General features: G+C 38.0%; 2 protein-coding genes across 2 annotated transcripts; both read right to left on the bottom strand.

Annotated features, from left to right (window-relative positions):
• Nucleotides 1-904: 904 nt before the first annotated feature.
• On the bottom strand, nucleotides 905-2,007 carry LOC125815156 (homoserine kinase-like). Its single transcript, XM_049494565.1, has one exon. The coding sequence runs from the start codon at nucleotides 2,000-2,002 to the stop codon at nucleotides 905-907; it is 1,098 nt and encodes a 365-aa protein (XP_049350522.1). The 5' UTR covers nucleotides 2,003-2,007.
• Nucleotides 2,008-2,737: 730 nt separating this feature from the next.
• On the bottom strand, nucleotides 2,738-11,641 carry LOC125815120 (glutamate receptor 3.2-like). Its single transcript, XM_049494500.1, has 13 exons — nucleotides 11,609-11,641; nucleotides 9,322-9,571; nucleotides 9,042-9,102; nucleotides 7,981-8,104; nucleotides 7,787-7,839; nucleotides 7,035-7,110; nucleotides 6,089-6,161; nucleotides 5,799-5,984; nucleotides 4,362-5,704; nucleotides 4,006-4,283; nucleotides 3,774-3,805; nucleotides 3,289-3,683; nucleotides 2,738-3,136 (listed from the first exon to the last, which is right to left on the bottom strand). The coding sequence occupies exons 1-13, from the start codon at nucleotides 11,639-11,641 to the stop codon at nucleotides 2,738-2,740; spliced, it is 3,303 nt and encodes a 1,100-aa protein (XP_049350457.1).
• Nucleotides 11,642-12,589: the final 948 nt, after the last annotated feature.

Here is a 12,589-nt window from a genome sequence, read left to right as displayed (position 1 = left end):
CAGTTGATTAGTGTTCATGCTTGTGTAAAGCTCTGCTGAAATGCTGCAAAGGTGTTAGCTTTGTTTTAAGTATTACTTATGGTGATTAAGCGAAAAAACTTATGAATCGCAAAGGTCCATTAATCACTGTTATCTCCTTGATCGGTTGGCCTGACAGTTTTGCATTGGATGTCCTCAGTTCCTTGCACCACATATCGGGAGATTGTTATTTCAAATAAGTATTTGTTTATCAAATTGCTCATTATTTCAACGTCAAACTTGGAACTATGAGATTTAAAGTTTGAAGAACAATTTCTTACTGAGTTTTTCAAGTTTAACCAGTAAAATTCAACTATGTTATCATGTTCATACTCTACTCTTTTTCAACTTGTCTTAAAACTATTCTTTAATTTAAAAAAAAGTAGTAACCAATTCATGTCCAAATGCATTCGTCACCTCTTTTGTGAGGTATGTTGAGGAAAGAAAAAAAGAAGGAATACTATTACTAGTGCGGAAGGTTTGCAGCTGTTCTATCTAGTGCAGTGTAGCTCAAATATGAACAAAATCAGAGTTGAGGCAAATGGAAGTTCAATAAGATTCTTCAAAGTTAGCAGATGTTGCATGGATAGGAAAGATGCCTTAAAGCAAAATGAATGCTAGTATATAATTTTACTAAGATAATGCAGATTCTACTTTTAGATGAGTTGATAGCATTCACTCTTCTTGCTTGCATGACAACCAAACAGCACTTGAGGCATCACGCAATGCCCCTTTTTCCTGCTAATGTCACAATTTGCCGAAAGCGGCACAAATACAACATGGAGTTGTTCCATTATTTGGCAGTTCAAGCAGCGAAATGATCAGTCTCTGACGATCACAATCCCTAAGCATATGGGAACAAACAGCTTGACAATTAGTGCAGAAATCATATGGGTTGGCTACTGACAAGCCTGGCACCAATACGGTCGAGCTTCTTTACCATTGCCAAGGCCTTCAGCTTGCCATGTTCCAGAAAAGCCTCTACCATTCTTTGCCCAATCTCTCTCCCTGTCTCCTCATTGTCAGTCACCGCTACTGCTGTGGGCCCAGCTCCGCTAATGGTGCAGCCAAAAGCCCCTGCTTCCATTGCTGCCTTCTTCACTCCCTCCATTCCTGGAATTAGTGGTGTTCTCCTTGGCTCCACTATATTATCGGAGGACAATGCCTTACCAAAACCAGACACGTCTCCCAGCAGCACGGACGCCACCAATGCACCTGCCTGACTACAGTTCCAAATGTGATGGGACATGGTTATCTCTTGCGGCAGTGCCTCCCTCATTTTCTTTGTTGGGGCCTCAAATTCTGGATTCGCCAGCACAAAGAAGAGGTCCTTTTCATGAGGAAAGTTCAACTGAATTAATTCAAGAGGATGGTAACTCCGGATCAATACGAAACCCCCCATAATAGCAGGTGCCACATTGTCTGCATGGTAACCGGAGACCTTGGATTCCGAATCTAACCCAGCAAGCACGAGGTCAGTCAGGGTCAGTGGGCGGCCAAAAAGCTCGTTGACAGCCACGGCAGCAGCAGCTGCACTAGCGGCGCTGGACCCGAGACCACTGCCCAAGGGCAAGCCCTTGTGAAGGGAGAGAGTAAGGCCCACCGATCGAATGTTGAGCATCTTCATGACAGAGATGGCGGCGATGCCAGCGCAATTCCAGCGAGGGTTTCTTCTGAGCTTCTTTCCGGCGCCGGATATGTCAGAAATAGTGACCTCGCCAGGGTGGACGTTGGGGTCAAGGCGGAGAGTGACGAAGTCGCCGATGCCGTCGACAGCGCAGCCAAGGAAGTCGAAACCAGGGCCGAGATTGGCAACGGTGGCTGGAGCAAAGGACTTGACAGAGGTGAAAACGGGTGAGGGCTCACTGCGGGAGTGAGCGGAGAGATTTAATCTGAAGGAGGGATTGGCAGTGCGATTCCGTGAGGAGGAGGAGGAAGAGGTGATGAGCTTCAAATTCAGGGGAGACTGACATAATACGGCCATTGCAACAACTATTTTGTTGATGCCAGACTGCCAACATCAAAGTTAAAAATTCAATACTCTTAAATTTCTCTCCCACAAGATAAGGTGCTAACATTTGGAAGGTACTCAATCTCCTTCTACTTTCTTTACTCATTTCTTATACCTTCAATCTTTCTCTCTCTATATATACTGGTCCATTAATCTTTGATCAAACCAATTATTTATGGATAGCAAACATTTTAAACAAGAAGATTTTTTTACCATCTGTTAAAATTTGTGCACCAACTCAAGGTAACTAGACCTGAAATGTTGATTGGTGTCAGTCCCTATCATCCCGGTGAACAAGTCCAGTCATAACTCCGAAAAGTATGGCTAATGAGCTTGCTAAGTGCCAGGTATGGTAAATATAGCTTTTTTCCTCAGTTTCCTTTACAAATTTGGAAAACATTCAATGTTAAGGGTCATATAATTGAGAGTAGACGAAAACGAGCTCTACTAACTAACCCTTTGGCAACCCTAAGGGTGTAACAATTTGGTCCATACACGATATTGCATTCTCTCTCTAGGTAACATCATTCATCCGTACTCTTATGGAGTTGTACATCAGTAGCCCAAAACTTAACCTCTTAATTGTATTAAGCTACAAACTGATTGGATAATTCTTCAAACATTAGATGTTCTCTACACTATCTGTTGTTACATGATAAAAATAATAATTTGAATGTACAAAAATTCGAAATGAGAAAGGTAATGGAATTAAGGGTTTTCCATTTCCATCCGCTTTCTTTTCAACCTATTTGCAGATATCTCTGCCTTCTCATCCGCATAAGACAAGAACTTTTTAAGCCTTACCGAATGTGATATTATAGTTCTACTAGTAGAACCATGTGTTAATTCAGGAAAATGTTGTTTGAACTGGTGCAACATCAAGCAGAAATATACAAGCAGAGCAAAACAGCAGGTAACTCCAGAAATGAGGAATAAACCCCAAAAGCTCTTTAATGGAAGCTGCTCTGAATCTGCTGCAGAGCTCTGCCCCCCACAGACTTTTCTGTTTAACCACTTCTTGCGGATCTTCTCTAGCTCTCCATTCTCAGACAATTGCAAGATTGCCGTTGACATGTCAATGGCTAAGGGGGAGTCTCTCGGAAATGCCTATTAATTAATTGGATCAAGGTGTCAGCTTATGTTACATGACTAGCTTTTTGGATAAATCATTTCATTCATTTTTCCACTCATGTCCATGTAATATTACTTAACTAAATAAAAAGTGTTTTAGTAAAATCTATGAGTAAGGAAATTCTTACAAATCCCCATCCACTTTTGGTGAACTCTAGGCCAACTTTTTGGAACCCGCAGTAAGTTGATAAAAACAGATCCACATATGGACGTTCATCAACCACAGCAGCAACTCTTCCTTGTTCAAGGGCATCAGCATATTCTTCTGGTGATCCAAGAGGAACGAGCCTAGACTTTGCAATGTTAACTTCTTCAAATAAGTAGTTCTCAGCAAAAGAGCCTACCTGGTACCCAATTGCATCATTGCTTGTTACCAATGATTCAATTCCTTGTATAGATGAGGAAAGCTGTTGAACCGTTAGAAACGATGTCAGGCTTGCAGTATAGCTCGACGTAATTATCAAGATTACGAATAGCCATATAAGCAGTACAATTCGACCCAATGTGCTCACTGTGTTTTCTCCTGAAAGTTTTTTACGACTGATCCATTATGCCAAAAGTTAACACTACAAAATTATCTTGACTTTTGGAAAAAGAGAAACTAGATACTCACTTGGGGCTCCAAAAATAGTTGAGAAACTAAACCTGCAAACGAAACATGACATACAAGGAGATGAGTTCAAAATCCCAAAGAGAAATATGCATATTATGAGGCTGGAACATAAAGGAAACGCAAGAAATCAAATCAAAACACTGCTCTCCGTAGCTTTTTGGATAGGATCCTAGTACTTAAAACAGTAGTATTAACTTCCCAATAAGTACCTAACAGGAAGGCATCAACTCACCATAAAATTGTGACCATCTGCTTCTTGGGCGGGCCACGAAATTCATCATTAAATTTGTGCTCTAGTATCCACACTACGGTTCCCACAACAAGGCAAAAAGCAGCTATGACTCCCCACATAAGGGGAGTAAATGGCCGCAGGAAAGCCCAAGCAATCGATCTTGTCTTCTTCACATGTACCACCACCACTAACCCTGAATCTGCGTATGGTTGACTAAAATCCAAAATCTTTGTGCGGTTCGTTACAATTGTAATGTCACCCACTGCAGCATCAAATACCTATCATGGAATAAGAAAAACAATGTTACATTGATTGTTAAAAATGCATAGCGTGAATATACTTGTATTGGAACTCACATCAACTGTGATCATGTTTACTAACTGACTGTAGCTTGGATTTTTGTGTCCGTCACCAAACATGATGAATTTATGTGGCACAGGGTATGGAAGACACTTTAAGGCTGCAAGGAAGACATCTATGCTGTATCCATGGACCACTCCACTTCCTTCTTCTTCTGAAACAAAAGCTTTGTAGCTCACTCTCCTTGGGACTCCAATCCTTAATGGCCTACCATTGTCGGGAAATATCCATCCACGTGGTCTTTTTGTAGTTTGCCCTGGCCATATAACCTGATCCAATCGTTGAGTGGAACTTGACCTGTTTGCTGGTTTGGCATAAAGAGATTCCGGAGGCACAACGGATAGCCCAGAGTAGTTACACCAGTATCCTATTTGCCTCATCAATCCTTTGCCAGCTACATTGAGAACATCAAATGAGGGACGGGGCATGGATCTATCTGGGTTAAATGCAATGGGACCACTTACCCCAGTCATATTGGTCTTTAATATGTTACTAAGCAGTTGGTTACCACCATCAAATATGCTGAGAGCAGCAAGATTCATTGTCTTTCCAGCAAAACTGTTCAAATTGGAATCATTCGAGTAGGTGATTTTGCCTCCATTATCGAAAATCTCTTTGACTGCATGGGCAATCATCCAAACAGTATCGTAGGCATATAGACCATAAACATTCAAAGCTATGGAGCCATTGCTCAACTTGTTCCACCTTGATAAAAAAGCCCTCTTCTTTGGGGAATCAGGTGTGTGGGAGCGAAGGGTGAGAGCACCTTGCATAGAGGTAGCCACCTTTGGTGAAACTGAAGTTGAATCGAGGGTACTGGAAAGCCAAGAAGTAGCTATCCAAACATATTCACTAGTCATCATGCCAAGGTCATGGGCAATCTCAAAGACCTTGAGACCTGTTATGGATAATGTATGTAGAACAATAACTCGAGATTCCATTGATGTGACCTTAACCAACTGGTCCACGATCAGGTCACGACTAGATATAGGTTCAGGGGGAAGTATTGCCTTGTATGATATCTTACAGCGCCTCTCAGCAAGTTTATCACCTAGAGCGGTAATACTATTTTTACCTTGATCATCGTCTGAGAAAATAGCAACGACTTCTCTGTATTGAAAATAACTAATCATATCTGCTACAGCAGTCATTAGAAAAAGATCGTTGGGAGCTGTCTGAATGAAGTAGGGGTACTGTAGAGGTGATAGTGTTGGGTCCAATGCCGTGAAAGATAGGAGGGGGACATGGAGTTGGTTGACAAGGTGAGAGAGTACATGGGCAATCACAGAACTTTGAGGGCCAATTACAGCTACAGTATCGGTCTCCATGAATTGTAATGCTGATAGATAAATAAATAAAGAAGAGTACTGTGATTGATTGTATGATATATAGTATGATAATAAAAGAAGAATTAGAATATTATGAAAAGATACCTCCAATGATCCCTAGGAATCCGCTGTAGTTTGAATCATGCAGGGTGAGAGCAAGTTTTCTTCCACCGAGAAGTGAGGGATCAGAATTAACGTCTTGAACAGCAGCTTCCATGGCGATTTTGGCAACTTTGCCGTTTGTGGTGCCAAACGAAAAGATGGCTCCGATTTTCACCTCATCAGCTTCTTCTGAAGATTGTCCAATAAAGCAGAGGAATACAAACAGAAACCACTTTAAATTCATGATGATGCACAAGGCCGGAGAATATTGAATGAAGGGAGAGGCTGGGAACCAAGTGGTGAGTAGTTGAAAATGAACTTGTGATATATCATATCATGCATGATTGTAAAGGGTAGCCAGCCCAGCTGAGAAGAAAGTGAAGTTTAATCCTCAAGTAATAGCAAAGAAAAGCCAAAATGGCCAACCCAGCATTAAAAAGCACTCATATATAGTATAGTAGATTATGTAGGGAGGTGGAATGGACGGTGGGAGATGGATGGATGGATGAGGAGAATGAGAATACTTGAGTATAGAGGAACTTCCCCTTAATAATTAATAGTAATAACTACCTAAGATTACTCGGTTGGACAACCACTCCACTTTAATTTCCCCCACCCCCGCATAACAACATACAACATAAAGATAAAAAAGATGATGTGTTGCCTTGCTGCTCCCAGCAAAAAGCATAATCAATGATTTTGTACCAGCTGAATTCAAAAGTACTCCATATTTAATATTGATGTTATGTGGAACTGGAAGAAGAAAACATTTCTTCCCTTAAAAAATTGCTTTCATTGATTGGTCGAATGAAGAGTATGTATGGTCTTATTTCCTTTTCCTTTACGTGGACCATAAAAGTAGTCAAGTCAAACCAAATCAAGGACGAGGATTTTTCTTCCGAGATAAAATTGTTGGTGAAAAATTATTCCAAGTATCATGCAAACGGTATTAAACTCCATTTAATGGCACTCCTATTGTATGATCACAACTACTGCCTTCTCTTATACACTAGGCAGGTGGTGCCCGTGCCACCACGGCCCAACAATAATAGCTGATGTATTGGTTATAGATACATGAAATGAATGCAAAGGAGCAAAGATGGAATACAAAGAAAATGTGACATAGTGGTTATAGATACATGAAATGAATGTAAAAGAGCAAAGATGGAATACAAAGAAAATGTGTGTGAAGCAGCTGGAAAAAGAAGCAAGAGTGAAAGAATTTTATTGTGCGTTCACTTCCATCTTCCTCTGCGTCTCTTTCTCTCTATTCAGATGATAGCCCTTTGTGTTACTACATCCTTTGAATTCACTTCTGCAACAAATATTAGTTCAGCTAGCATTTGAAAAACAACTATTACATTGTTGAAAAACTGCAGAGTTAACACCAGATGGAGACAATAGGGAAAAACAAGAACTATGCTTTACATTATATCTAACAATTACACTCCAACTTACACTAAATCAGCACTTACTGTAAAAGAAATTTCTATTTAGAATCACATTTTCCAAATTTGAATCTTTATTTCATTAACCAACCATATAGAGCAAACCTCACAAGCAAAAACAAAAAAAAAATACTCAAAAATAAAGAACCCAACCTGGAAATTTACTTCTTTTTTTTTAATTTTAGTACATCAAAGAAAATGACAACCATTCATTTCAATAATTAACACACTAACAGACACAGTGTAAAACTTTACCAAAATGCAAATTTGAGAATATGGTGGTTCCCATGTGAGACGCGTTGTGACCACCAGGGTTATGGCTTGGATTCATTATAAAGCCACCATTTGCCCATGAATTTAACTTATAAGTATCATTAAAAAAATAGCAAAGAAAAAGCAAGAACCATAGAGATAATAATAATGCAGTGAAAGGGCGGCTTGGCGCACTAAGATTCTGCTGCCTTTAAATGCCGTCTTTGTTTTTCACCTTCTGTTCAGAAAGTTAACCAAATAAAGCAACTAAGCAAGTTGTGGTGGAAATACCTCTTTGAAGGAGATAACGTTGCTTCTCCACAGCCAGACATCAGAACCCGCATCTGTAGCATCCCAAATGTCATTTCTACGATCATCGCATCTGGATTTACTCCTAGAAACTCCAAGATTTTAAAAGTATTTTTGGATTAGGCTTCTACTAATACCTGTTATGGAAGCAAAAGGAAAGACGGCAAGCACATTACCTCAGCTGAAACTGCTACAGTGTCAAACCAGCGATCAGAGTTCAGAGTCCTTAACACTGGTCTCAATCGGCTGTCAAAGGGCTTGGAATACCCTCTCGATTTATGGATCACAAATATGTCAAGCCTATTGAAGAAAAACAAATGTAAAGTAACCAGTCCTCTACTTTTCTCCAAGAAATAAACTTACAAGGAACAACAAAAACCCACAATCAAATTACAAGGATAGCATTTTGTTAATTTAATCCTATGAAAAAGATTTATCATTAGTACCAGTAATATTGTAATGATAGTGGTCTTAGTCATAATAACATAGACAATGGAGGAAAAAAGGGATAACGGAAAGCAAATCACCGTCAAGATTCAGCAAAATCATAGCAACATGACCAATGCAGCTCATCATGATGAATTAGACACCGTATAAACCAATACAAAGCATGGCTACAAGGTCAATTATGTCAAAATTAATCGAGGAGAGAGCTACTGAATTACCACATCACTATTGAAATCAAGTTTGAAATAAATAAATAAACAATGGATCGAGAGAGTTAGCAAGTAGGTGAAACACACATGTTGATGGAATGCTGCCTGTAACTCTCGCTTATTGAATAAGATTAAAAAGTCATGATTCTCTATTCTAAACTTGAAATTGAACAAACTATAATTACCGATTTACCACACCACTAATTATTGAAATCAAGTTTGAAATGAAGAAATAAACAATGGATCCCACATGATCACAATATTGCTGCAAATGAAATTCTCCTTGAAAAAGTGAGAGAACCTTTTCAGTCGTATAATAGTTATACAACTCCTCAAAGTACTGAGAGTCATAAAAGCAAGTCGAATTGAGATATATCAAGACTAAAAACTAATGAGGATAGCAGTGATACAATGTTCGACTATTTTATTGGGTGATACATGTCTGGAGCACGAGAAGCAGAAGTAAGAACTTAAAACTTGAAATCTAATAAACGTAAAAATACGAGTTGTAAGATGGTATTACGAAAAGTTAAAAACCATGAGCTTAAGTCACGTTTAGTATTAATAATAATAATGAGAACCTTTTTTGAGGAAGTGCCGGAGGTTCTTGTGTGATAACAGCAGCTTGTTTTGAAGAAGTGGCTCTGCACCAAATGAAAACCAAGATGGCCTACCAAATTTACATGATATTTAGAAGGAGAAAGTTTCAAACATTTGAGATACTAAGTTCAAAAGTTCAAAAGCATAAGAGATTTGTGTTTTTTCACAATACATTAGATAACAAAATCCTTAAGTGCGATTTTGTTTAGTTCAAAATCATTCACTGATAAGAAAATAAATCTGTACATTAAACTTAATTACCATATTCAAAAGATTTCAAGTAAAGATTGTCACCTGCATCACCACCATGACCACTTGTGTTTCCGCCCTGTTCTTGATCAGACATAGAACTTCCCATTTGCAGCTTGTTTCTACTACCTAATCCTCTGCCAAAGTCAGGTAAACCACCACCACCAGAGCTAGCATTATGAGTTTTTTTTGCTTTGTAGCATGTGAAGTCCACTACTGCTTCCTCCACCAGAGCTCTGAGTTGTTGGCTATGATAGGCTGCCTGTTGTTGTTGCTTAAATTCTCATTCTATCTATTGTTTTTAAAGTGTATTATGCCATACAACATATAGAGGAAGAGGGAAAAAGTTAAAAATACTTGAAAGATAAGTAAAATTGCGTGAATTTAATGCTGTACACAAATTTATTGAAGGCAAAATGGCTAAACATGCAAAAGACAGAGACACGGATATAAGGTAAAGCACAAATCGTAGAGAATATATTCTTAGGACAGAGGCTGAATATGCTGATGAAAAATTGTAACCCAACAGAAAACAACAGCCAAAATGGGCAAGCTTAGGAAACCATAAAATAGTTCTCGGGCACAAACGAATTATAAAGAAAGCACAATTAAGAAATCAAAATCAAAGCTGCGAGAAGACCCACAATTGGAACAAATCCAAGCTCAAAAAGTTTGTACTTGCTCACTATTGATGAGGAAAAGGTTTTATTGAATAATGTACCGACATGGTCCAGAGAAGGTTTTACATGGGCACAAAATATTATGTTCAGAACAGATTGAAGGTTTAATTCTACCATCCATTATTGGGGGAAATGCATAAAATTTCAAGCAAATTAACAATTGAAGCAAAAAGTCAGTGCATGTGTATGTGTATAATCAGTTTAAGCTCAGCACGATCCTTTCCATGCCAAATCTTTGTTGTGATTTCCTTTTGATAAAGTAAAAAATATGCATCCAAAAATCAAGAAGAAACGAAAATTCCATTGAAATAGAGATGAAAAAAGAGAACTCACACAGCATATATCAGATAGGTCGACTGAAATAGGCTCGAACAAAATCTTCACCAAGCTCGACCCTAAGGAGTGATTGGAAAGAGTAAATCCCAAATTGGAAGAAGAAAATCAAGAATAGAAATCGCCGTTAAAGCTATGAAACCCTCCAAATTATAGACATGAATGTTTTAGAACACCGCTTGAGGAGACACGAAAAGAAGCAAGAATAGGAGACACGAAAAGACAAAATTAATCTTCAAAGCACACATGACGACGAGCACCAGGTTGTTGTGCACTCTTCTTTAGGCTCAATATAATTTCACATATTTTTTTGAAAAAATTACATAAATTCACAATTTAAGATATTATAATTCTCTCTCGGATACATTCATATTTCCTCTCGGATATATGAGGACGGGACATAATATGGTTTAAACTGAAAAAATCGACCAAACCAATTTTTTTAAAATTTTGGTTTCGGTTTTTCAGTTATTTCGATTGATTTTGATTTTAGTTTCCAATATTTAAGTTTTTCGGTTTTCGATTTTTAGCTAAAAAAAATTCAGTTAACTGAAAAAACCGAAATTATATGTACCCCTTAATTAAATGTCAGCCCATGCCCAGTCGGCCCATATTCCAATCAGAAATCCCTAAATTGATTTCCCTAACACAGACCACCGTAAGTCATAACTCTCATCTCTCAACTCTCGTTAGTCATCTCGTCTCAGTTACGACTTACGCCGCAGCTCGTCTCTCAACTCTCATTTCTCTGCTCGTCGTCCGTCGTCTCTTAAGTCTCAGGCCAGTCGCTGCTCCTAGCTCCTCGCTGAGTGCTCACGCCTCGCAGCCCGCAACTGCTTAATGCTCGCGACTCGAAAGTCAAAGGTCGGTGCTCACTGGCCAATGGCCACTGCTCATCGCGTCTTAAGTATTAATTTCATCTAGAAATCCTTATATATGTTATATTCAATTTCAAGTACGATATGAGTAGTAAGTATTGAGGGGTATGCTTGTAAGTTGTAATTGTCATACCTTGTAAATGTAAGTATGTAACAGCATATATTTAATTCGTTATAGCCAGCAATGGATGTTGGCCATATTGGGTGTCTTAACAGATCTGATAATCTCCAGTTTGTTGAGTTTGAAATGTTTAGCTGATCTTGAAGATAGATACATATAGATTAGTGGTGAATGGTTTATTTGTTTGTATATATTGTTAGTATCCCCAGTTATAAAGAGGAGTGTCCAGTTCTGGGGATATGCAAAAAAATATGACCATTTATGGGGATATGCACTTGTTTCAATACCTCTTCTGGAAATATGCAAAAGAATATGACCATTTCTGAAGCCCTATTATTTCAATTTACTAAAATTATCCAGATGGCACTGCCCACAGGCCACTGGTAATTAAATTTGGTTAAACCAAAAATCGAACCGAAATAAGTCGTACTCAAATGTTAAAAATCGAACCGAATTGAATTTATTTCAGTTTGGTTTGGTTTCACATTTTTGCCAAACCAAAAACCAAAAAACTGAACCGAAATTTACAAACCGAACCGAACCGACCAAACGCCCAGCCCTTCATACATCTATCCCCTCTCGAATACATTCCTCCCCCGAAGTAACATGTCATTTGCAATGTATTGGACAATCAGGGAATGTATTCGAGAGCAATGAAAAATTTGAGATTTTTGTAATTGAGAAAACTTTCCGGATATGATGTAATTAGCCTCCAAAGATATGAGATTTTTGTACTTTATATTATTTTTTTCTTTAGTAAGCAACTTCAATATATTACTTTATAATCTATTTCAAATTGTCATACAACATAAATGTGTCGTTTACAACCTAAATTGAGAAAGTTGAATTCTAAAAAATTCTATGCAACAAGGAAATAGAGAATTGCGTTAGATTATGAGTTAAAACATTTCGTGTTCGAGGAATACATAAAATGTTGATATCTTTGAAAAAGTTCATCGATCTTCATATATATTCGCAAGTGGTATCTATTTTCCACAATGTTATTATCTTTGTTTTGTAATGTTTGCACCATAAGCTTTGCATCTGATAAAATACTAATCATTGATCAATCAATTCATAAAGATCGATTTAAAGTCTTTCAAATCTCTATTGCTTCAACTTAAGTATATTGTGTTTGTAATTGAATTTGTCGATGAATTTTGTGATACATTTTATTATTGTCTTCGATAAATGGAAATACTTAAAAAATTGATTTATAACTTCACAACAATAAAAACAATCAAGAAAGCAACTTTATTTCTATATAC

Source organism: Solanum verrucosum, unplaced genomic scaffold, assembly GCF_900185275.1.
Source record: "Solanum verrucosum unplaced genomic scaffold, falcon-dt-bn FXZP01000261.1, whole genome shotgun sequence".
NCBI classification, from domain to species: domain Eukaryota; kingdom Viridiplantae; phylum Streptophyta; class Magnoliopsida; order Solanales; family Solanaceae; genus Solanum; species Solanum verrucosum.
This window is presented reverse-complemented; position numbering and strand designations above follow the sequence as displayed.

Bases quoted from the DNA above. Each gene is read 5' to 3' on its own strand.
- LOC125815156 (XM_049494565.1), bottom strand. From the start codon at position 2,002: ATGGCCGTATTATGTCAGTCTCCCCTGAATTTGAAGCTCATCACCTCT.
- LOC125815120 (XM_049494500.1), bottom strand. From the start codon at position 11,641: ATGGTCATATTCTTTTGCATATTTCCAGAAGAG. The intron at 6,162-7,034 runs GTGAACGCACAA...CTTTCTTCTCAG, and splicing joins AGACGCAGAGGAAGATGGAA to CTGGGCTGGCTACCCTTTAC. The intron at 3,806-4,005 runs GTGAGTTGATGC...TTTCGTTTGCAG, and splicing joins CAGATGGTCACAATTTTATG to GTTTAGTTTCTCAACTATTT.